This window comes from Arvicanthis niloticus, chromosome 27 (genome assembly GCF_011762505.2).
Source record: "Arvicanthis niloticus isolate mArvNil1 chromosome 27, mArvNil1.pat.X, whole genome shotgun sequence".
Taxonomy (NCBI): domain Eukaryota; kingdom Metazoa; phylum Chordata; class Mammalia; order Rodentia; family Muridae; genus Arvicanthis; species Arvicanthis niloticus.
In genome coordinates this window covers 18853804-18879598 of record NC_133435.1, presented here as the reverse complement: position 1 = coordinate 18879598, position 25795 = coordinate 18853804, and the positions used below count along the sequence as shown (strand labels likewise).

At 44.8% G+C, this 25795-nt stretch overlaps 2 protein-coding genes across 17 annotated transcripts in view; one reads left to right on the top strand and one right to left on the bottom strand.

The window, feature by feature from the left end:
• Positions 1-20: 20 nt before the first annotated feature.
• On the top strand, positions 21-21913 carry Pigb (phosphatidylinositol glycan anchor biosynthesis class B). 3 transcript variants are annotated; one of them, XM_076926295.1, is made up of 12 exons: positions 21-233; positions 1032-1167; positions 2532-2649; positions 4718-4822; positions 5967-6085; positions 8388-8528; positions 14002-14053; positions 14833-15044; positions 15945-16009; positions 19135-19348; positions 19438-19618; positions 20800-21913. In XM_076926295.1, the coding sequence occupies exons 1-12, from the start codon at positions 104-106 to the stop codon at positions 20947-20949; spliced, it is 1623 nt and encodes a 540-aa protein (XP_076782410.1). In that variant the 5' UTR covers positions 21-103; the 3' UTR covers positions 20950-21913. The 3 variants fall into 3 exon arrangements, with proteins under 3 accessions (XP_076782410.1, XP_076782411.1, XP_076782409.1); XM_076926296.1 differs by having other exon boundaries at positions 5955-6085; positions 8469-8528; XM_076926294.1 differs by having other exon boundaries at positions 5955-6085.
• Positions 21087-25795, bottom strand: part of Ccpg1 (cell cycle progression 1) — a 32409-nt gene continuing 27700 nt past the window's right edge. For 5 of the 14 annotated variants that reach the window (XM_076926283.1, XM_076926280.1, XM_076926282.1 and 2 more), the window contains 2 exons: positions 23750-25146; positions 21087-21779 (listed from right to left, as the gene is read on the bottom strand). In XM_076926283.1, the coding sequence (XP_076782398.1) occupies positions 21590-21779; positions 23750-25146 (1587 nt within the window). In that variant the 3' untranslated portion in view covers positions 21087-21589. Of the gene's footprint in view, positions 21826-23127; positions 25147-25795 lie in introns of those variants that run through there. The other 9 variants (XM_076926290.1, XM_076926287.1, XM_076926289.1 and 6 more) reach the window with 5 other exon arrangements.

The window sequence follows — 25795 nt, the reverse complement described above, 5'->3', positions numbered from 1 at the left end:
GCAGCGAAGCGACGGCGGCTCGCAGGGCCCAATCTTAGTGGCATGTGTCCGCCTACAAGAAAGTGAGGGGCGGGCACCGTGGGCTGCAGGTATCCGGGAGAGGATGGAGCCGGAGGCCGGCGACTGCAGCCCGGCCTTCGGCAATCTCCACAGCAGCTCTGGAGAGATGAAGCTGCGGAAAAGGAAGTCCACGCAGTACGTGAGCGCGCAGGAGAAGCGCTCTCGGCGCCCTGGTGAGTGCTGGGCTCACTGCAGAGCACAGGGCACCTGGGACTACACAGCATGGTGGAAAGGAGCTCAGGCTCGCTGGGCAGTTTCTTCGCTGTGTTGAGCTAACTGTGCTTGCACTAACTTGCCTCAATCCGCCTGCCTCAGTCTCCCCAGTGCCGTGTGGTGATGACACACCGTCACACCTGGCATACCTAGATTATAACATAAAATATAATCCACCACCACCACCACTGTTGGCAACTAACGTGGAAAATAACTCTGCATTCAGCATACAGGCTGCCTGCACACTGGGGAAAGCAAACTTTGGAGACAGACAGCCGACCACCTAGTCAGTAACAGCATTTTTGTGTTGGGCAAGGCAGTTTCTGAACCTCCTCACATGTAAAACTGAGGTTCAGACTCATCAGTGGTTAACAGATTGTGTGTGTGTGTTGTGTGTGTGTGTGTTCTCTAGTGGGGTTTGTATCTGTGTGTGTGTTCATGATCCCTAATGGGGTTTGTATCTATTTTTGAGGTTGTGGGAGGTTTTCGAGGGTTGTTTTCCATTCCCTACACATTGCTAGGGACCACACTCCAGGGCCCCAAGCTGGCTAGGCAAGAGTCCCACCCCTGAGCTAACTCCACAGCCGGTCAGTAATCAATTAGCAAGATGACCTTTGTGGAGTGCTGTAGAGGGGTTTTTGTTTTTGTTTGTTTGTTTGTTTAACAGAGCGGGAGCCAGAGGCAGGGCACCACACATGGAATTGTAGGGGAAGCTGACTATGTTTATGCCACAATTACTGCTTTGATTTGCTTTTCAGGTCTTCTTGGAGAAAACATTTACCTGGTCTTGTTTACCATTGCTCTGCGAGTATGTAACTGCTTCTTAGTCCAGACCAGTTTTGTTCCTGATGAATACTGGCAGTCTCTCGAAGTTGCCCACCACATGGTTTTCAGATATCCTTTATGGTTTCTTTCCCACTGCCTGTGTATTCATCTTAGGAGCTCAGTCATGATTATGTTTTCAGTATTTCTTTGAATAATTTCAGCTCAACCAAATATGCTGTTGTTGTGGACTGATTATTTATTGCATGTCTTCCTTTGACACAGATTTGACAAGGCAGAAAGAGAAAAAACACACAAAGAAAACTTAGGCATGCTGGCACACGCCTTTAATACCAGCGCTCAGGAGGCAACAGCAGGCAGAGAAACCCTGTCTCGAAAAATAACAAACAAAACACCACCAACAAAAGAACAACAACAACACAAAAAGACTTGATACTGCCTTTAAATTAATATATACACTTATAATGACTTGTAGTCAGAGGTTATAGATAAAGTAAAAAACTCAATCCCTCCCAGCATTTGGGAGGCTGAAGCGGCAGGTTTGTAAATTCAAGGATAGCCTGACTTAGCTGTTTCAAAACAAAGCCAGATCCTTGAGGTGGCTTAGCTAATAAAAGCATATGAACATGGTCACCTTTCTCCTGTCCCTAAGAGTCACATTAGGGTGGATAGAAGGGCTGGAAAGATTGCTCAGTGATTAGAGCTGCTCTTAACCACTGAGAACCAGGCTCTTCCAGAGGATCAGAGTTCAATTCCCAGCACCCACATGGAGGCTTGTAGCTATCCTGGTTCTAGGGGATTTGATGCCCTCTTCTGGCCTCCATGTGCACCAGGTATGTGCACGGTGCACAGAACATACATGTGCATACACATGCACATAACATTTTTAAAATGAAAACAGAGCCAACTCTATAGAGTTGTCCTCTGACTTGTATCAACATACATATCATGCATAACCACACACATCCACTGTGACTTTATATATATATACAATATATATGTAACTATGTTATATAGTTATATATTAAATGAGAAACACATCTCTACTAACTTGAGGAAATTAAGACTTTAGTTAGCCAAACAGGCAATAAAAAGCTCTGTCTCGGGGCTGGAGAGATGGCCCAGTGGTTAAGAGCACTGACTGCTTTATCCAAAGGCCTGGGGTTCAGTTCTCAGCAGCCGAATGACAGCATACAACTGTCTGTTACTCCAAGATCTGACAACCTCACACAGACATCCATAGCAAATAAAACACTAATGCACATAAAATAAGTTATAAAAAAAAAAAAAAAAAAAAGCTGGGTGATGGTAGGGCACGCCTTTAATCCTAGCACTGGAGGGGCTAAGGCAGGTGGGTCTCTAAGTTTGAGGCCAGCCTGGTCTACAGAGCAAGTTCCAGGATAGTCATAGCTACATGGATGAACCCTGTCAATTTGCTTCAACACTATTTGACATATAATCCTTAATATTAATAATTATGGTTATTTGACCTGGGAATGGACAGAGAAATTGAGAGGTTACACTTATCCCCTAATCTTTGCAAGCATTTATAAGATTCTGCATCTTCTGGGGAAAGACAGTGTTCAATTACTGGTAAGTTTAAATTGAAATGACCAAAACTGTTGTTAAATCCAGATTTATTCCCTTTTCAAAAGTTAACTGGTAAAAACTGAATGACTTTCTTAGTACCACAAAACTAGTTTTTAAAAGTCTATTGTTGCCAGGTGGTGGTGGCGCACGCCTTTAATCCCAGCACTTGGGAGGCAGAGGCAGGTGGATCTCTGAGTTCGAGGCTAGCCTGGTCTACAGAGTGAGTTCCAGGACAGCCAGGGCTACACAGAGAAACCCTGTCTCAAAAAACCAAAAAAAAAAAAAAAAAAAAAAAAAGTCTATTGTTGCTAAAGCCCAGTCTTATCTGGGAGGCCCACTGTTCCAAAGACACTGTGATGTAGAACTCTTCAATATATTTAAAAAGAAGTACAATAAAATTTTAAATAAAAAGGAGGAGCTGGAGAGATGGCTCAAGGTTAAGAGCCCTTGCTCCACAATTATGAAGACCAGAGTTAGATCCCAGCGCTCGTGAAACAAGCTAGCTGTGTCCCTGCAAACAACTGTGACCCTAGCTCTGAGGAGGTAGAGACAAGATTATCCCTGGTTGTGCTGCAAAAACTCAGTCCCCAGTGCCCAGTCAGTCCCCTGCCTCAAAGGGAACAAGTGACAGGGAAAGACAGAAGCACCCTCTGGGATCCTCATGTGCACACAGACACAGGCATGCAGAAGTAAAAGTAAAAGAGAAAGTCTATCAAAATAACTATTTTACTTCATTTTTGTTCCTTGGATTTGGCAAGAAAATATGACAAAAACCGAATGGTGTGTATCATCACTGTGCAGTAAGACTTAGTTTCTGGATTCCGGATACCAGCAGCATTTCAGAGGAGGCTGAGCACAGGACCTGAGAAAGGTCTGTCTAGTCTCACTCTCTTGTTTTAGGATCCTCTGGCAGCAAAAGGGAACCAAACCCAAGTTCCCAGACCCGCCAGCAGGTTCCACTGAGGTACACCCAGCCCTGGAGCTCTGTTAGGCTGTCATCAGGTTGGATCTAGGAGCTGGATTGTTTCTTTTCAGTGAAGGAAAGCTGCAACCTGGTACTCCAAAGAGAGTCCTCCGATTCTGAGGTGCTGTGTGGGGCCTAGAAAAACGAGGCTCGGATCAGCGTATTTCTGCACAGGGTCATGCCTTCTCTTTTCAGTGTCTGAGGCCATCTTGGAAAAAAATAAAATAAAACAATAAAAAGTGTTTGTGTGCATGACACACACAAGACATGTTGGTGCTGGAGGCCAGAGGAAAGGTCCAGATGCCCTGGGGCTGGTAGGTACCTGGGAGCTGCCTGACCTGGGTGCTAGGAACGTTATAAACTCGGGACCTCTGAAAGAGCAGCGGGCACTCTTAACCACTAGTCATCTCTCCAGACCTAGAGTTTTAATTTTTTATTGTTAAGAGCACAGGCTGTGGGGTTAGGCCTTCCTTGGTCAGAATCCAGGCATTAATGCTAACAAGCTCTGTAGCCTTGAGCACATCAGTTACCCTCTTTGTGCCTTGGCCTCTTCGCTTATTAGACAGTACCTGCCTTGGAGGACACTGCCAAGAGTGAGCTGATACAGATAAAGTACGTGCTATGACTCCCAGCATATAGTACTGTAAACGCTTCGCTTAAAAACAAAAGCTATTGTATGCTCATGAAAGTAAATATGCTTCTAAAAAAATAGACTCGATCTCTACTATTACAAAAGGTGAGTAATTAAGTGTTGTAAGATATACAAAAATATAAAAATGGGTAAATGGGACATGGGGCTTCACACCTGTAAATCTCAATGCTTGGTGCTGAGGCAGGAAAAACAAAGACAAAGCCAGGTAGGCCACATGACAAAGCTGTCCCAAAAGACAGCTGGGATGGATGGAGGGATGGACAGAGGGAAGAAGAGAAGGAGGGAGGGAGGGAGGGAAGAAGAGCCAGCAAACTAAGCAGGCATATGAATGGATATGCTTGGAGATGGAAAGTTGATTTTCTGTTAATGATTAGTTTTTTTTTATTTTTATGGCAATTCAATATAAACCAGGAAGATGTGCTTAACAACCCTCTTTTTCTTTTTAACTAATGAAGATCTGGATTCCCAGACTTGGCCAAGCTCTTCTGTCTGCTGTAGCAGATGTAAAACTTTACTCCCTCGTGAAGCAGCTGGAAAATCAGGAAGTGGCCCGATGGGTGGTGAGTCCAAGCACTGTGGACACAGTGTGATATAGAGCATTTGCGGGGTAAATGCTTCCTAAAACAGCTGATCCACAGAACTTCCTGGAATGTCTTCCATAATTAGAAACAGTAAAATCTGAATAGTGTATGCCATCTCCTGATTGAGCCCCAAATGGGACAGGCTGAAAGTTCTCCTTAAGGAAAAAAAATCTTTTCTGTCGTGAATATTGGAACCTTTTTAAAAGGCCTTGTAGAGCAGGAAGCCACCTGTTGCTTTAACAAGGAGTTCCGTCTAAGATGTGGTTTTGTAGACTTCTGACACTTTTGTTTCCATGTTCTTCAGGAAAACTGATTTTTAGTTAGTTTTTCAACCTGAAACCAAATGGCTCCTGAGACATCTTCTCTCTTCTCTTAAGTTTTCACCAAAAACTATGGGAGCCATGGCAAAGGCTATAGCTTAGTTGCAGGATACCTGGCCGCACAGGTGTGGAGCCTTGCCAGAAAAGGAAAAAGGAAAAAGGAATAATGAGGCCCAGATACTGACTAGCTCAAGACTAGAGACTTCCAGGTCAGCTTTGACTTTAGCAAAATCCTAACCCTTAAAAATAAAATTCAAAATTATTTATATATGTGTGTGTATATGTATGCCCTGAAAGCACTATATACATTCACATATACATATATACATTCACACCTGTAAATCTCAATGCTTGGTGTGTCATATATATATATATATATATATATATATATATATATATATATGAATAAGAAGAGGAGAAAGAAGAAGAAATAGGGCAGCATTTCCAAAGCAAGGTCCATAGATGCTCAGGATAGCTGGTTCCAGGCCACTGTGAGGTAGGAGGTGGAGCAGTGGCCCGATGACCTCGTGAGAAGTTTTAATATTCTATAAACTCTACTCTTAGTGTCCGTGCTTCGGGTATTTCATTAGCAAGAAGTAAAAGTTAGTCAAGTGCAAACCACCAAAAGCCCTGCAAGCATAACAAATACAAACCTGGCACTGGAGCATGGGTGGCACGGGCTAAGAACAGAGTGTGGCCACGGCTACAGCATCTAGGCTGGTGCTTTATACAGCCGTGAACACCTAGCTTCCCACTTCCCACTTCAGCCTTACTCACTGCTGACTCGTTAGTTTTTCTGCCAGCTGTGCTCCTGGTTCACGTGGTACTGCTGTACCCGGACTCTCACAAACACCATGGAGACTACCCTTACTGCCGTCGCCCTTTTCTACTATCCTCTGGCAGGCTCAAGGTCCGTGAACAGGTAAGATGGCTATTACTGTTAATAAATGCAGACAAAAGTCTAAGAAGTGCTTTTGAAAACCCCAAGTATCAACGTGTCATGTCCAGTAGACTCCCAAGCGTTCATGGGACTTAGAAGAAACAAACGTTTTTCAAGGAGTATAACAGGAAACAGTCACCCTATATGGAGAATCTATTTAAAAGGGTAAGGTTACAGGCAGTGGTGTCGAATGCTTTTAGTTCCAGCACTTGGGAGGCAGAGGCAGGAGGATTTCTGAGTTTGAGGCCAGCCTACAACTCACCACAGAGTGAGTTCCAGGACAGCCAGGAATACACAGAAAAACCCTGTCTCGAAAAACCAAAAAAAAAAAAAAAAGGGGGGGGGGGCAGGGGAGGTTTACAAAGCATAGACAATGCTTAGGAAATCCTGTGGTACCCAGAGTTTACTGAAGTAGCAGTCTATTATCAGTGGGCTCCGAAGACCAGAAGAAAGTACCAGGATCCTTGTAAAGCTCTATTTGAAGGTCCCCATGGGAGACTGGCCTGGCTAGCCTTGAGCAACAGCAAGGAGCTAGGCAGGAGAATAATCCTCACTCATGCCGCGACTGCCTTCTGGTTCCCTAAAGCAATCAGAAGCAAGCTAGGCTTAGTGTTCCTGCAGGTCTGCTGACCAGTGTGGGTGAACAGGTTGAACAGATCTGAAAGACAAGAAAAGAAAAAAAGAAAAAAAAAAAAAAAAAAAAAAACCCAGACCAAGCATCAAGGAAAGGCTGAGTAGAAGCAAGGGGCTGAGAGAGCTGCAGATGCCAGGTTGCTGATGTGGAAAACAAGTGAGTGGAGGGAGGAGAGAGCAAGGGTGAGGCTGGGATGGGACCAGGCCCTTCTCCATACCTTGAGTTTTAGTCTACACACAGAAAATCATCAGAGTCAAATCTGATTTCAAACAGTGTACTGAAAGCTGGGGATGCTGGCACACACCTTTAGTCCCCACACTCAGGGAGGCAAAAAGCAGACATCTCTGAGTTTGAGGCCAGCTTCATCTAAGGAGGAAGTTCCAGGGCAGCCAGGGGCACATAGAGAGCCTGCCTCAAAAAGAAAGAAAAAAAGACTGTGTTGGATGGAAGAGAGACAGGATTGCAAAGCACACAAGCTAGAGTCCACTCACTCTTCCTGCATAAAGATCTTCTGGATAAAATAATTTTCCTGAGGTTTTGTTGTTGTTGTTGTTGTTTGTTTGCTTGCTTTTTAAGACAGGTCCTCACTGTGTAATCCTGGTTATTCTGGTTCTGGAACTCACTATGTAAACCGGGCTGGCTGCAAACTTACGCAGAAGCACCCTGCTTCTGCCTCCCAAGTGCTGGGGCTAAAGGTGTGTGCCACCATGCCCCACTAAGATTATTTCTACATTAGATTCCAGTTACTGTAAATATGATGGGGGCTACTGTAAGGGAAGAGTAAGGATACAGGAAATGGGCTTCTCAGTTTGGTGTTCTGAGCCTGGGAGAGAACTAGAATATTTCAGTCATGTAAGATAATTAGATGTAGACTCCAAGGCAGTTTGGGGGCAGGCTGTTTTGTTGTGCTTTGTAGCCTGAGGTGTCTAACTCCCCCTTTGGTCCTTTATCACCATGAGACCTACCCAGGCCCTGTCCACTTGTGGTCTCACTACCCATTGCTCAACGCTCTCTGTATGTAACGTTAAGTTTGAGAAACCCTGGGTAGGTCTGTTAAAACATCGTGACCCTATTTGGCTGTAGTGGTTGCATACTTTTGTAATGCCAACATAGGAAGCCGAGACAGGAGGATCAGAAGTTGAAATTCATCCTCTCCTATGTAGCAGGTCTGAAGTAATCCTGGGCTACATAACAAACAATCAACTCGTCCGGGCATGGAGGTTCATGACTATAATCCCAACACTCGGAAGACTCACTAAATTGCTGAGCCACACCTTGGACTCATGATCCACCTGCCTCAGTCTCTGCAGTGCTGGGATTACACACCCTCACATATCTATACAAAACCTATGTGTGCATGTGTGTGTGCATGTGCATCTTTCAGATGAGTATAATTTACTTACATTTTGAAAAAATATAATACTTTCCTTCTTGTGAGTGGTGCTGGGGTCAGACCCAGGGCCTTGGATGGTCTTCCATTAGGCCTCCTCTCTGTTTCATAAGGTCGTATGTGCACAAAAGGCTATCACTGCATAAATAATGGTATTTCCTTAAATGTCTGCACTTTCTTCTTGTCTCACAGTGAAGGTAGCCACCTGACTGCAAGCTCAGTTTCCCAGTGTCCCTGTAACAAGCTTTCCTTGCTCCTAGTGTCAAGTACTTGCTCTTGGTTGCCCTTGCTTGTGTGGTCCGCCCCACAGCTCTTATCCCATGGGTGCTGTTACTCTGCAGACATTTCTGCCAAGAACAGAGAAAGCTCCATCTGACTCTGCATCACTTTCTGCCTGTAGGGTAAGTCTGGCTGTGGTGCCATCTATAACATCTTATTAAGACTGTAAGGAAAAATTTTTTTTCTCTTTCAGCTAATTACTGTATCAAACATCTCAGGGAAGTTCCAACTTTGTGTTTTCTATTTTTTTCAACAATGGTGTGTGCATGCTGAAAGGCATGTGTGGAGGTCAGAGGTCAACTTTTGTGGAGGTGGTTCTCTCTGCATTAGTTCCAGGAATTGAACTCAGGTTATCAGGTGTTTGTGGCAAGCACCTTTACCCACTGAGCCATTTCATTGACCCAGTATTCCATTTTAGATGTCTAGATTTATGAGACTGATTACCTGTATTATACTCCGGTGAAACAAAAGTATCTATTTCTTAGAATTTCCACACTTTATTTCCTAAAGTTTTCTATTATATTTGTATAAGATATAAATAGTTTTGCTCATATGACCTCGTGATCTTTTTACATTTAAGTGGTGCTATTGTTCTTATATTATTGTTCTTTATAGTAAACAGAAACATGGAGAAGTTTAAAATTAGCAAAGCCAATGAGCTGGTGAGTGATGAAACAGGAATTGTTAAACAGGAAGTGAGCACCCAGATATGATGCCAAAATTCAGAGTATCTCCTGAGCCAGTGGGTGTACCTTGCCCAGCAGAGCATGGGCTTGCCATCTGCCTCAGCTTTCAAGTAACTAGGATGGCAGACCCCTGTATGAGGCCTGGCCTGTAGGGTATTGCCAGGTATTGGGCCAGCTCCCCATACTCTGGCCTTTAAAGGAATGCAAAAGACTAAAGATCTTCAGAGGAGAAAAGTGTTAGGACATACAGTGACAAAGGCGACTTAGAAACAGTGCAAAGACAAACAGACCAGTGGAAGAGTAGGGTCCACAACAGAAAATCATTTTGTTCTCTCTTATTTACTTGTTCATTTGTTTTTGAGACAGGGTCTTGTGGGGCCTCATTCCTCCCTGGAGGCTGGAGAGGCAAAGCACAGGGAGTTTGACTGCACTTGCTGGGTGGGTGCTGGGTTTTAGAGAATCGCTGAGACACCATTGGGTGGGCGAGGGGAAGTGCAGTCTGAGATATGGGAAAGCCTGAAGGGTATTCCCTGACTTCAGGCCTCCAGTTGCTGCTGGAGAACTGCACAGGAAAGTCAGGAACAAAGTATGGGGGGTGGAGGGGGCTCAGGTCTGGGATGAGGCTGGGGCCAGGCTGTGGTGGTTCTCAGACTCTTGGACATCCAGGTGCTGCTGGGAGTCTAGAATGGAAGAGACCCTCAAGCTGAGAACCAGGGCCCTGGGGGTGGGGCATCTGGGTGGGGGGGCTCCAGCTTAGCTCAACTGTCATTGTCCTTAGCTTGGTGGTAGGAGAAGGCCTTCTCCATGCTCCCCATGTCTGTGGTAGATGAAAGAGACAGTCCTTGGTTCCAAACTGTTTATTGGTCGTTCATTATGGAAAATGGATGCCTACCTACTTCTCAGGGTGGACCTGAGATTAAATACCTTTTGCAAGGGAGGAATGTCTGAGAAGGGACGCTTATTGTCTAAACCCTCAGGGTCTCTAGGAACCGCATCGACATGGAGACCTCTGTTCTAGGTCTACATGACCACAGGTAGTTCCTAACATGGAAAGTATGGCGCGTGTCCCAGGCAGGGACAGGGAGCAGGGAGACGCCTACTGTCTCAGGCGTATACCCCGAGTTTCTGGGGACTCAGATCTGTTCTACCTTCTTACCAAGCTTTCTGGCATGGTTTACCATCCCATGGTTCCTCCTTTCTTTTTAATAAAAGATGGCATTGGAGTGACTGTCTAGTGTTATTTGTAGTGAAGTTTTGCATGGAGTAGAAGCACATCAGAGTAAAAGTCAAAGGGTAGCAATGGGTGGAGGCTAGGGAGACAAGGGATTACTGAGCCAGTTAATGCTCTGGACAAGGCAGCTTCACTGCCCCGGGCAGATCCAAGGAGATGGCAGGCTGAACTCCAGGTCTGTGGTGGCAGCGCTGTCTTTTTTTTTTCTGTAGAGATAAGCCTGTAATCATCACAAAGGAGCCGAGCCCCAGCTAGGATGTCTGCACAGGTGGGAGTGTGTGTTAAGCCTGCAATAGTTTGCTTGGGGGTTTTATCATCATCTGTTGTTATGGTCCTAGAAAAAGCAGGGGTGTTTGAGGAACTGGGTCCTGAAAGGCATCCGTTAAGTTGGGAGTTACCTGTGTTGTATTAAGGAAAGCAGAGGGAAGAGCTGAAGATGTATCTGCTTTGGGGATGGCCGAGGAAGAAAATACCATGTAACTAACATATCTGGGCTAGGTAGTGACAGCTTCTCTATAAAAGGAAACTGTTAATTAAGGAATAAATAATGGTTATCAGTGTAGTTTGTTTGACCTGTGGGAATAGATTAAATATGATTTTTGAACCTTAAAAGAAATTTTAAACAAATTGAAAAATTTTAGGACAATTTTAGATTAGAAGGCACGAATGCTTGGGAGAAAAATAACCGTTGAAATAAAGTATGAAAATTTTAGGTTAAAAGGCATGACCATTGTTTTAGGTGTTCCCGTTAGGGAGAGCAACAAGCAACAAAAACTGGACATTTTTGAGTGAAGGGTTTCAGGTGTACTTTGTCGAATTCTCAAGCAGCAAGACCTTATCTATTGTCTTGCTTGGAGAGCTCTTTTCTCCTGGGGAGGGGGAGGGACCTGCTGTCACTCCCCAGCTGCCCCCACCCCACCCCACCCCTGCTTTTTCTTTTTTTCCTTGACTGGTATACACTAAAAGTAGAACAGAGGGAGAAGATTTGGTTGCACCACATCAGGTATAGGCAGAGCCAGAGGGAGTGAGACAGCGCCCATAGCTGGGCTCTGCCTAGCCGCAGCGGCAGCAGCTTGGGTTGGGCAGTTGGGAGAGGCAAGTGCATTTGCTTTCCTGTGGAGCGCTGGGCACTGGGGCTGTGGCTGGGACCACGGGCTGGGCTCGGGTTGGCAGGCGAGGGCAGGTAGAGCGGCCTGGGCATGCGCTGCCGCCTGGAGCCGGCCTGGGCATGCGCTGCCGCCTGGAGCCGGGCTCTGTTAGCTGTGTAGCAGCCCTCATTGTGGGGCTGAGGGAGGAGTGAAAAGTAGAGAGCAGAGGTTAGTCGCTGCAGGTAACCGGGCAAGTTAAGTCCAAGATTAGATTTGGAGAGTCAAAGGGGCTGGGAGCCAGGAGCAGAAGGCAAAGGATTAAGGTGGTGAGAGCAGGGACGTGGGGATCGTGGGGATCATAAAGAGGGAAAAGGGGGTTAGGGAGAGAACAGAGTCAGAGAAACACAGAGAAAAGCCTAGGACTTTTGAACAAGTGTCAGAGGTTTACTCAGAGGTCTTTGTTTAATCTGGAGTTCCGATGTTGGTCTGAGTGGTCGACTGCTGGAGTACCGTTCAGCTAGGCATGGGCCACATAGGCGCCAATTGCTGGTCTGTGCACCAAACACTATCCATGGAGGTCTATGGCCCGGCCATGAGGGAGCATTCAAATGAAAGGGAAAGGGTGCAAGCAGGGCCGGGGGAAGTGCAACCGCCACAGCTGCTCTGGTGCTGCTGCTGCACTGAGCTAAGCTGGTGGAGGGTTGGCTAAGAAGCGAGGTGCAGGGGAGCTTCTGAAGGCAAAAGCTTCTGGAGAGCGTTCTCTTCCCAGGAACTGTTACAGTTCTTATATGACAGATGTTTTCAGGCGATGGAGTAATTCTCACACCTTTATTCCTTCTAGATAGGATCTTCCATACAGTTTTTGGGCAGGTTGGAGTCTGACAGCAGCTACTTCCTATTGGCCTGGTCTGAGATGTTACAGATGCCTCAGCTACATGTGGAGGGGCTTGGGGGTTGCTGCCCCTATGTGACTGATGGTCACAACTCTCTCTATGGGGGCTGTGGCTGAAAGAGGCCTGGTGTCTGGAGCAGGTGAAACTCCTACTGTTCCTTTGGGCCCTGGGGCTTCCAACCCAGCTCAACCTTACCAGGCTTCTTCTCTTCTGTGGGGTCCACTACCCCACAGGGTCTCATTATGCAGCCCAGGCCTGCCTCTGTTTTCTGAATGCTGGCATTAACCCTGTGTCTCACAAGTCCCAGCCTGTTTTGTGTTTGAGACAGCCTTACCTCACTCAAAGCCTTGGCTGGCCTGGAACCTGCTATGTTAGCTAGGCTGGCCTTGAACCCATATACTTCTCCCTTTCTCAGTCTCCCAAATTCTGTAATAATGGCCTTGAACCAGCATGCCGAACTATCTTTAAAAAAAAAAAAAAAAAAATGTTGAGAGGGCTGGAGAGATGGCTCAGCAGTTAAAAGCACTGACTGCTCTTCCAGAGATCCTGAGTTCAATTCCTGTCAACTATATGACTACATGGTGGCTCATAAACCATCTATAAAGGGATCCATTGCTCTCTTCTGGTGTGTCTGAAGACAGCAACAGTGTAACCACATACAATAAATAAATAAATCTTAAAAAAAAAAAAATGTTGAACCGTCTTCCCACAAGGTAGAAGACATCTCCAAGAAAAGCATAGATTTCATTATAAAGATAAGACACCAATGTCCTGCCAGGCAGACATGGCACCAGCACCCTCATGACCAGAGCATCCCCAGGCAGAACGGAAAACTTTTGAAAAGATACATTTGACTAGTTAAGGACCTTTGTGCTGGAGATAGACACAAAGACAGACTACTTACAAGCTGACTCCAGCACAGCACAAAAACAAAAGGTAAGGACACTGACAGCCACTGTGAAGACGGTGGAGAGGTGAGCTGCTGACCAAATTCACAACATATATAATCAATCGAACCTCGTGTCCAGAGAGAACAGAAAACTAACAACAGGTGACTGGAAACAAACCATAAAAGACCCTACTTCAAAAAATACCCAGTTTGGGAGCTGGAGTCACAGTGGTTTTGTCTCAAGACAAAACCAAAACAAAACAAAATTATATAGCTGTGTCTCCGTGTTAGCTTTCTGTTGTGACAAAACACTGACCAAAAACAACTTGGGGAGGAAAGGATTGATTACAGGTTACAAATTGTATCCATTACCCAGGGAAGCCAAGGCAGGAACCTGGAGGGACAGAGTGAAGGAAGGGAACCTGTAAGGAATGCTGCTTCCTGGCTGGCTTCCTCTGGCCTGCTCAGCTGCCTTTCTTACACAGCCTACCCTATGAGTCCAGTGATGACTCTGCCCACAGAGGGTGGCCACTACCACATCAATTAATAGTTACAGAAACCCTGAGGACTTCGAGATAATATGTATCTGTATTTTTATGTTGACAGGCTAATTATCCAAGAATAGATAGAATAGTGGGGTTTTTTTAATGTTTGCTTTAGTGCATCTTCTCATCAGTGAAAGGTCTTTCAAATGTACGCAGCCACAGCTGCTGAGCTGGTGAAGCGTGTTTAAAGTCGTGCTGGTACAGAGGCCGTGGCCGAGTTCAGCAGGCTCCCATGTGAGTCACCATTCTATTTTGTTTTCCAGATTTATAACCTTCAGTTTGTCTCTGATAATTGATCGTATCTTTTTTGGCCAAGTAAGTAAAAATTAGAGTAAGCTAAATTAGGCTATTTTAACCATTTACTGCTCTGAAACCTCAAGGTAGACTTTTGGTGCTTTTGTATTTAATCTGGCTGTGATGGCACATGCTCGGTGAGTGGCACACCTCTAATTCCACACCGAGGAGGAGGCTCCCTGATTGCTGGGTCCCAGCATCCACATAGGAGCTGCTCACAACTGCCTGGAATTCCAGGGACTCTGATCCCTTCTCACCTCAAAGAACAATTAGGCATGAGGGCACATGTTCAAGTGCACACACATACAATTAAAAGAAAAATCAATTAAAAATTCTCTTTTCTAACTGGATACTAAACAAAAATATGTGTGAATGATTATTCATAATTTTTGAGATTTACCTTAAACTTTAAAAACTTAGCATTTTACAAATTAACACGTATCAAGTACTTAATAAAACAAGTTATTAACCAGGGCAGTGATGGCCCACACTTTTAATCCCAGCACTTGGGAGGCGTGTGGATTTGTGAGTTCAAGGCCAGCCTCATCTACAGATCAAATTCCAGGACAGGCCTACACAGAGAAACCCTCCAAGGAAAAAAGAAAGAGGGGGTGAGAAAAAACAAAACAAAACAGACAAGTTATTAACAAGAACTCAGGTCATTAGGCAGACTGACTAAAGACTGCTGCCTGAGTTTTTGGATTAAATTCATATTTAATGTTATGATTCTGTCAAATGCTATAAAGACCTAGATCAGATTTGACACTAACCCATTTTCTTTTCTCTTTCACTTATGCCAGTGGACGCTGGTTCAATTTAATTTTTTGAAATTTAACGTGCTGCAGAACTTGGGGACATTTTATGGCTCCCACCCTTGGCACTGGTACTTTAGTCAAGGGTTTCCAGTGGTCCTGGGGACCCACTTACCCTTCTTCATTCACGGTTGCTTCCTGGCCCCAAGGAGGCTCCACATACTACTGCTGACTGTCCTGTGGACACTGCTGGTGTACAGGTAAGGTTTTGTTCAAGCAGGTGAACATTTAAATGTTGCTAAGAGATTCTGAAATGATTGAGAAGTTGCTTCTTAGGATATAGCAGCAGAGATTATGTCAGATAACGTGACACTCAGAGGATGTAGACCTATCCTACATCTAACTGTGAGATGGAAATGAGCCGGCTCAGCAGGTAGAGGCAACTCCCACCATGCCTGATGCCCGAGCAGCACACCAGGATCCACATAGTAGGAGACTACTGATGCACACAAGTCCTGGTCCTCTGACCTCCACATGTGCACTGTGGTTTGAGCGCCTCGACCGCAACACACACACACACACACACACACACACACACACACACACACACACACACACACACACATTTTTAAGCCTTTTAAAGAAATGTATCCTTATTCCAGATTTGAGTAATATTACTTAATTGAATAGGTAATAAAATTTTTTCTTAGTGTAATTGTACATTATAATTTCACTCCGATATTGTTTAACACATAATCACGTGCTATTTAAAAAGGAGTATGACCCCTGAGTCTGCTGCATGGTATAATGCCTGTAATGCAGCGGCACGGGTTAAAGCAGAGCGTCAAGAGCCTCCGGCTGGTGAAAAACAGTCATCAGAAAAAAAAAAAAAAAAAAAGAGGCCAGGCGGTGGTGGCGCACGCCTTTAATCCCAGCACTTGGGAGGCAGAGGCAGGTGGATTTCTGAGTTTGAGGCCAGCCTGGTCTACAGAGTGAGTTCCAGGACAGCCAGAGCTACACAGAGAAACCCTGTCTTGAAAAAAAAAAAAAAAAAAAAAAAAAAAAACAACCTGAAAAATAAATAGATCATATAGTTTAAATACATTAATTTCTCAGACTAATATAAAATTAATGTTTTGTCTTAATATCTTTTATTATAGCATGCTGGGCCACAAAGAATTCAGGTTTATCTATCCAGTTTTACCATTTTGCATGGTGTTCTGTGGTAAGTATTTTTGTTTAATACAGAATACATTTTAGAAAGAGTAGCTAAAGGAATCGAGACTTGTCAGCACTGCTGTAATTCCTGCCCTGGAGAGGGATAGGCAGGAGGATCAACTAGTCAAGGGCGGCCTGGGCTTCCATTGCTGTCTCAAAACAGCAATGAAACATTAAGAGACCATAAATGCCTAAGGAGCTATTTATTTCCGACTAGCTCAATGAAAACTTTCCTAGTTACGAACTATTACTGTAGTGTTTTGTTTTTGTAATCTAATGCCCTGTGGGTGTCTGTTGTTGATTATAGAGACAGAGCTGACCTAGAGCTCTCTCTGTGGCCAGACCTGAACTCAAGGGCCATCTTCCCTCAACCAACCAAGTGCTGGGATTACAGACGTGAACCACTTTGCCTAGCTCCTAAATGGCCTTTTTCTGTATTACATAAGATAGAAGAACGATCTACCGGACAGTTTACTTTTTTGCTAGGGACAGGAGGTAAGACAGTCTGGCTGGCCTGAAATATCCATGTAACATCCTCCCTATGTCATCCAGGCTGGCCTTGAACTCTAGATTATTCTGCCCATCCCCACCGGTGATAGGATGGCAGGCTTGCTTGCTGCACCATGCAGCTTTCCTTAGAATTGTTGAGTCTTTCCCAAACTCCTCAAATCTAAGCCTTACTCTGTTCTTGTGACCTATCTTAACCTATCTTATGTAAATGTCACTGCCAGCCACTGCTGTGTAAACAGTGACTCTTAATGCCATTTATTCTTAGGAGCCACATCTTAACCCTGCTCGCTCACACTGACTACACGAGCACTGGAAGGGCTCTAGATGTGTGGGCCAGACTAGCTGTATGTACATCAGCTCACTACCCAGCTGGAGGTGGAGTTTCTGGTGCCTTCAGGGTTCCAAGATTAGTGTGGGAGGGTAGGAGGCCTGGGCCTAAAATCTGCTGGTCCTTCCACCAGTCTTTGAGTCACAGCAAATCAAAAGCCAGGCCAGATTCAAGAGGTGGTTAAAAAGCAAGGTTTTTCAGTCTCTAGACTCTAGCCAAACCCCTCTCAGCCCTCCAAGGCTAAGTCTGGATAACAGCATCCAAGTTCCTCATAGTATGCTCTGTACCTTGGTTTCTTATCTAATAGGCCCAGCAGAAATGCTGAGGTGTGCTGATGTACTGTCAGCCAGTATTAGGTGCCAGTGGTTTACTCCTGGCCAGTAGAGACCTTGCTTCCCACTGAAGAGCACTTGTTCTGAGTTCCAGTCTGCCTATCAACGTTACTTATGCACTGCTTGAAGATAGATTCTGTGTTCTAAAGCCAACGGGCCAGGGAAAGTGGTACCTGTCTGCACACCAGCATTCTAGCAGCCGAGGCCACAGGACTGCTGGTTAAGGACAGCCTGGGTTACATTCATGGCAAGATCCTGACTCAAGGAAAACAAACAAACAAACTCCAGAACAACACACCAGCAGGTGTGGTGTATACTTGTAATCCTTACACTTGGGAGGTAGAAACTGAAGAAACCAGTTCTAGACCTGCCTAGTGAGACCCGGGGGGCATGAACTCTAGGGGTCCAACTCAGGCTTGTGTGGCAAGGCCTTTCTTTACCCACTTGCTGGCACACACCCCTCCCGGTCCTCTTCCCTGGAGGCAACTGCTTCAACCTGAAGATCTTGCTAAGTTGCCCAGGCTAGCCTTAAACTTGCATCCCTCTTTCTGCTGCCTCCCGACTAGCTGGGATTACTGGGATCACACACTACATAGTCTCCAGTTAATTTTAGTATCTGAAGTTGACAATTCCACTACAAGCTCTTTCTTGGAGGATTTAGTATTGAGGTTGTGGTCGGTGAAAAATACAGCCTGTTTCCTTAAGAGAGCTGCAATCTAAACTCCCTGGTCCCTCTGCCTGTGCAGAGAGAGGTTAAGACACAGTTCAGCTTTGCCCTTCACTGGTTCTCCAGCTAAATAAACTACTACTTTTCTTTTCTCATGTAAACACCATAACTGACTTAAGCGCCTTCTCAGCAATGTTTAAAAATGTAAAGATTAACATGGATTTCTAAGTGACAGAACATATTAGAGAAGGTAATGGGGGTTTTTCCTTGACCTTGGCTGCACCCCTCCCCCCAAGTCAGGGATCCTCTGTGTAGCCCTGGCTGTCCTGAAACTCACTCTGTAGACCAAGCTGTCCTTAAACTCAGAAATCCACCTGCCTCTGCCTCTAGTGTGCCACCACTGCCCAGTGACCTTGGAGTTTGTCTTTAGAAGTCCTTGTCACTATGCAGAACAGGAGATGGAATTACTAAGTGAAGGTTCACCCTCTCCACGGTGTGAACCACCCTGGTAAGTCACTGCTGGAGAAGACTGGTTGTTATAACTACTCCACAAAACCTAAAGCCCACGCACAGTAAGATAACTATACATTTATCAGCATGGTAGCACATAACTGTAATCCCAGTACTTGAGAGGCTGAGGTATAAGGATCTTGAGTTTGAGGCAAGCCTGGGCTACAGAGCAAAATCCTATTCCAAAAACTACAGAACCCACACACATACTAAGAGCTAGTTCACATAGAGTGGTTTGTATTCTGTGTGTGAGATGGAAGCCAGGCAAGCATCCTTAGTACATCCCAGCACACTTCCTAGGACCAGACAATAAGAACAAAGTAGGCAGCTGGAGTGATGCTTATGAGAACTACATCTCCATGCAAATAAAAACACCTGCTGGGTGGTGGGGTTTAACTGGGTATGACTGAATGAAGAGTATTGCTCCCTGTTAAGAAAATCATGAATCTTAGTCCAGGCTAGCTATCCTTCCAACTGTCCTGGAATCATTCAAATTTCAGAAATCCCCTTGGAAATCTTGGGATGTCAGATGCCCTCAGATACTTAAGTCTACAAGTTAAGACTGGACAGCCATTCCCCTCGCCGTGCCTTTGACGGACTAGAAGGCAGCTCAACCCCACCTGAGAGTACAGTGGTGGTGAGTGGTCAGAGAAGTTGACTCACTGCCTGTTTAATTGCCACACAGTACCACTGCTCGTGTTTGCATGGAAAACTATACAAATGTATTTGTGGATAACAGTTAACAAGGCTGCCTGTGTTCCACTTACCCATCTATCTCCATGCAGGATACTCACTAGCCTACCTGAAGGCATGGAGGAAGGCAGTGGTGAGCTTCCTGCTCTTGTCAAATGTGCCGCTGGCACTCTACACTGGCCTAGTTCATCAGAGAGGCACTCTGGATGTCATGAATCACATTCAGGAAGTCTGCCCCACAGGTCCTGACGCAGCTCCGGCCTCCGTATTCATGATGATGCCCTGCCACTCCACGCCTTACTACAGGTGAGCAAGGCGGTTCTGCCTGGGCTCAAGGCCAGCCTGAAGGATGTGGAAACTTGGGCTGTGTAACTCTTCTGCCCTTTCTTCCACAGCCATGTTCACTGCCAACTGTCCATGCGGTTTCTCCGGTGTCCCCCAGACTTGACTGGGAAAACTCAGCATCTTGATGAAGCAGATATGTTCTACTTACACCCCTTAAGGTGGTTACAACAAGAGTTCCACAGCAATGCATCACTCCCCACTCACTTGGTCACCTTCAGTGTTCTGGAGAAGGTATGTTAACTTGAAACAGTCAACTCAAGTGTTTTCATTAGATTAACAACAATCTGCTTCACTAATCCCTAAAGGCTGTGGCCAAACACCTGACAAAAAAAAAAAAAAAAAAAAAAAACCTTAAGGAGAAAGGTTTTATTCTGGCTCAGGTTCAGGACACAGCCCTGTGTGGCAGAGGAGGCATGGCGCTGGGGGGGAATGGCTCCCCATTTGCAGCTGGAGTGGAGCATGTGAGCTGGCCTGGTCTGAGGACCAGCATGTGATAAAAGGGAATGTCCTGGTTCAGTTTGCTCTCCCCTTTTCTTTATGCAGACTGGACCACAGCCCACAGGAATGTGCCACCCACATTCAGGGCAGGTCTTCCTCAAGTCTTTAAAAACACTTACAAACTTAGGAACGTGCTCACTGCTGCCCTGTGTTGTTTCCTCATGTACATGTGTAGCCATGTTTCTGTATACACACATAGAAAGGCCGGAGGTTCAAGTCGACCGATGTCGCCTCCTGTGCCGTTCCACCTCATTTTTTGAGCCTGGTCTCTCACTAAACCTGGAGCATAACAACCATGGCTTGCCGCAGCCCCCCAAATCCTATCTCTGCCCCGCTCCAATGACCCAGTGTTAGGGCTACAGGTATGTGCCACCATGTCTGAGGGTTTTGTTGTTGTTGTTGTTGTTGTTGTTGTTGTTTTTAAGGCATGGTCTCATGGCATATACCCTGGATGTCCTGGAACTCACAGAATCAATCTCCCTCAGTAGGAGTAAAGACATGTGACACCACACCCAACTTCCATGCCCAACTTTTTATGTTGGTTCTAGGAGTCCGAATTCAGATCCTTATGCTTGGCCAGCAACCAGGTGACTAAGTGAGCAGAGATCTGCCTGTCTCTGCCTCCTGAGTGCTAGGATTAAAGGCATGGGCCACCACTGCCTGGGCCTAATAGTTTTAATCCAGTAAAGTTGACAAAATGTAATCATTCCAATCCCCATATTCCATAATTGATCTTTCCCCCCAATAAAATCAGCCCTGACTGTAACTTGCTAGAAATGTTTAGCTACCAGAGTTACTCCTTTCACCAGAAATCATGTTTCATGAAGGAAAAAGTCACAAAAGCAAAGTTGTAATTGGCAACTCTAGAATTCCTTGAAATCGCACTTGGCAAATATGCCTTTATTTACTTGCAGGAGATCCATGCCTTCCTCACCTCACGGAGCTATGAGAGGACAGCTACATTCTTCCACACTCACTGGCCAGAGGGTCGAACTGGAAGTCATATACATGTCTACGAGCGAAGGTTAACCAGCAGAGTCAACACAGGAGGAACTGAACTGTGAGGACTTCTGCAGAGACGGTGGCATAACTGAGAGAAACTATAGGTGACTCATGGCATGGGGGGAAGCTGTACCACACACTATCCTGAGGCATTCTCGGGGAACACTAATACGGCGCCAGACTTGAAAGAGACCATTAGTTTTCCTCACGGTGCAGTTTATTGTTTCTTCCATAGCATTCGGGTGTGCAAGAAAGTTCACAAGACAAGCCAGCAAGCTCTTCACAAGCCAACAGGCTCTTGAACCCACAGAGAGACAAAAGCGTGAGAGTGGAGATGTTAGAGCGGGAGTCCCACCTCAGCTCAGTCCTCAAGCCCTGCTGCACACCTGCGCACGGCACTTACCGCCCCGTGTGAGCCGAGCTCGCCCTAAGCTCAGCTCCTCAAACCAAGCCTTGTTTCATGCACAGAATGTTTCATGCCTGGCTTCCTCAATAAAACTACCATTTTTTTTTTTTTTTCCAGAGCGGGGAAAAAAAAAAGTTTTTTGTTTTTAACAAACCTAAGCTACAGGAAAATGCAAGTTAGTAAGCTTTGCTTTTGACTACTATAAAGACAGTCATGGGGAGTTCATCTTAATTCCACATTAAATGAAGCAGAAATCGTCCACATGTCTTAACTTCCTAACTTAACTCAATCGTGAATCAGTACTTGGGATCAAAGGGTAACTGCCCCAGTTCTATCTCAACATTTGCCGTGTGTCCTCCATTAGCGCAACCGTACGTATGCCATTTACCTTCCGTTTTAGAAGGCTGCAGATGAAGGTGCTTCTGCGCTTGTTTTCGGTGCCTGGAGTTTTCAATATTTACCATACGTTGCTTTTTATCAGGTCGACTGAAAGTAGTAAACACATGTTTTATCTATGTTAGGGTTCAGTCTTCTAAAAGCAAAAATAACAATGTTTTTCTCCATTAATCTATCTGAACACTGCAAAAAGATAAACTATAAAATAAAATCTTATTATGATACCAGGTAAAAGGGGTATTATTTCAACACTGAAGAAAAAAAAAAAAAAAAGATAGACATAAATACCCCTGCACTGACTGGGAGATCTAACAGGAATGTAACAATAAAATAATGAGGTGTTTCCGTTATTACTCCAGTAAGAACAACCAGTCTCAGCTCCACTGGCTTTATCCCTCTACTGAGATAATAAACACATCTTGCAAAGCAGTCTCCAACAGTGAGCAGGCACTCCCACTCGGCCTGCTGGCTTCTCCATTGCTTTCCACAAAGACCTGCACACAAGCACCCTGCAGTCCTCAGCTCTAAGAACCTGACTTGACATCTCTGAGTCACTCTACACTCTTCTTGCTTGGCTTTCTCTCTAACCAACACAGATGTCGGTGTCCCCTGCACTAGACCTTCCAATGAGGGCTGGCTTTGAAGTGATTTTGAGTAGAAATGGTTGTGTAGCTACCAACCCATCTCTCCAAATAAATGCCAACAGATACCTCCAAATCAATTGGCTTCTGGTTCCTCTTGCTTAAAACTTCCTTCTGGTATTCTGAGTAATATCGATATCCAACAGTGAAGTCGTTCCAGATACACCCACAACACTTTCTACTTCCCTTACACAAGATAGAACTGTCACACTATGAGTTGTTTAAAATGTATCTTGTCTGCTTCTCACCACCTTCGATGACCTCATTCAGATTCCCAGCAGCTTCTCATGTGCAGACCACCACAGTTGGCTTCACACCTTGCCAATCAACCCTCATGGCTGCTTCCAGTCATCTAACAGGCTAGGCACCATCCCACCCAGTGACAAGATCCTTCAGAAATTCTCCATCTCACAAGACAGACACTTCAGGACAAAACGGAGACCTTCCTGATTCATCCCAGCTCACCTGTTTCTGTAAAGTAGTGTGTCTTCGTTTCTCCATGCCTTTGCTAATGACCTTCCATTCCAGGAAGGACCCGCCTCTATCCATGTACTAACCCTCTCTTCTCTCTCAAAAGCAGGTTTCAAAGCAAGCTTAGATGCAAGGTCACTTCAATCATGAAGATTTTCCAACCATCTCTAGACTGCCTAAGGCCACTACACCTTCATGCCTCTCCCTGCACACCTGACTCTTGAACAGCAAGGAGTTGTTCCCGTTCCTCAAAGCAGCCTCCAACACTGCTCATTATAGCACTAGGCACCTGCTTCAGGAACTAAAGACATCAGAAACCAGTCTCATTATTTTATAGGTACATTGCATTTATTCATAAAGATGGAACTTGACTCTCAAAGGTAAGCAGACATCTGCAGTTACAGAATAAAAGGCTGAAGGACAACAGACAGTCTTGAAGGACAATATGGGGCTGTGAGGCTCCTGGGCGTCCAGAAGGTTACCCTTCTCAGTAGTAACCCGCAATGCATCCTCCTAAATTCAGTCAAACTAACAGTGATGAGGGGTGGGCGGCTCCACATGACCTGGGCTTCACATTGAAGTCTTTGTTTCTAGCTCCCTAAGTCAAAGATTAAAGGAAATAATTTCACTTAATTATATAAACTATATTGAAAGAACCTAGATTGGTTCAATTAAGTTATATATATTTCCACCCTTTAATTTTTAAGGAAAATTCAATCATTTAAGTCTAAGTGATTGACATGGATATTTTTTTTTTTAGTTTGCAATAGTTATAATTTTTAAAACTCTAGTCTTTCAACTTATTCTGAATTTTCACTGGCAATAAAGCTCGTCTCTTACAAACAGAAACCTTCCAAAAAGCTCAAAGTATTAAAAAATAAAATGAAATGCTATGTACTGTATCACTGTTAGAAGCTATTATAGTAACATGGTTTTATGTAAACCGACCTGGGTCCGAATGGAAGGGCGAAAACGTGCCCAAAGTGTCTATATATACATCCATCCAGCTTCTGCAGACTGCCATCCTCCATTTGATACTCTCTTATGCTCCTAAGGTAACCTTTCACATCATCAACAAAGTCGGCGAAGAGCTTCTGGTCATGTCTAAAGACACCATTTGGAAAAAACGGACTGATGAACTGATCCAGTTCTTTCCAGTGGTGAAAAGTATCCAGTTCATTCAGTAAGTACCAGTGAATCAGCTGTTTAAAGTCATTCATCCTAACAGGACTCGCTTTATTAGCAGGGCTAATGGACTCCTGCCCAGCACACTCAAACATACCTGAACAAGCCCTTCTGGTAGAATGGGTGCCTCTGCAGTCAAACTTGGCCTTGTATGTATATGAATTTTCATTTTTTCTAATGTTTTCAGAGTGACTGGGCTTTTCTCTTCCTCCATCTCTCTGTGCAGAAGGGCGTCTGCAATTCTGGTTTTGGTTTGGCGCCTCCTGCTGTGAGTATGAAGAGTAACTATAAGCTGTTCTTGGCTTTTCAGTTGCTGCTTCTTTTGGAGCCCTGAATCTCTTACTGCCCTTTTCATCAAAGATATTCTTGGTAGTGTCTTTGAAATGCCGAAAAGTGGATTTGACCGAATCTGAGAACTTTTTCAGATTCTCTTTCACAGCTTCTTTTGCCTGCTTGATTTTTTCTTTATGGTGTCTTACAAACTCCTTGGTAGAATTCTTCATAGCATCAAATGTTTCCTTAACTGTCCCCAGAAACGTCTCCTTCGACTTGCTTTTTGCCCTGTGGCTTCCTCTGCTTCCTCTCTTCTTCCCATCCGTCTCCTGCTTTTCATGTTGATCCTTTGCCTCAACGTACAGCCTCTCCCACAAATCAGAGCGCTGCTGCTCAAAGCTGAGCTTCTGCTCCAGCTCAGCAAGCCTCTGCTGTAGAAGCACGATTTCCTTCTCTTCAGTTTGCACACTAGAAGACTCTGCTTGGTCCTGTGCCTGGTGAGGGACTAACTGCTCAAGCTGTGCCCGCAGAGCCATTGCTGTGAGCTGTTCTCGCTCCAGGTCCCTCTTCAGCATCCTTGCTTCTTCCAGGAGAGTCTCCCTTTCATTAAGGAAGCTATTTGTTTTCTGTTTTTCCACTTCTAAGTACTGCTTAAGAACCTGGTTCTCCCTAACTAACTGGGTACTCGTGCCTTTATCTTCCAACAATCTAATCTGCTCCCTTAGTTGCCGTAACTCTTCCTGTAATGAAGACAGAGCTTTCTCTTCCTTCTCCAGAGATATTCGTAAGTACTGGTTTTCTGCAGCAAGGTTCTTCTTCTGAGTTTCAAAGGTAACCTTCTCTGATTCAGTAGTGGTCCAACACCTCTCAAGGTTTTCTTTCAATGGCTAAATGTTTTTTTTTTTTAAATTAAAGAGAAAAGAAATGTTAAGTCATTGGAAAGTTCAATCTGAATCTGTATCATGTAACAACAATACCCTTTAGTACCTGTGTGTGTGTGTGTGTGTGTGTGTGTGTGTGTGTGTGTGTGTGTGTGCATGACCATGTGCACAAACCCTTTGGGTATGGTTAAATAGTATTAAAAGTTGGAAAATAAATGCTCAATGCCACTTGCCATATGTTCAAGAGGCTTCTCATTCTTAAAAAGGGAAATGGAAAGTAAAAGTGTCACGTGAAAGAGAATGAGTAGCAGGCAGGCATGTCAAATCAAGAACACTGTTGAGGAAGGAGAATTCAAACAAGAACAAGTAGGCAGAATTCCATTTGTCTCTAACAGCCTAAGGGCCACGTACTTACTAGCAGACCCAAGGCCCCAGAGTCTGTGCTCAGTGCTTGCATACAGATATATCATCAGAGAAAAGCAAAGGAAGCCCTTCCATCTTGTTACTATAGTAGCTGTCATGAAAAGGTGCCTACAGAGTTTAGACAGCTAACATTTTATTCTGTTTATTCATTTATTTTCAGAAAGGGCCTCCCTACATCACCCTGGCTGACCTATCACTCATTCTGTAGACCAGATTGGCCTCAATATCAGAT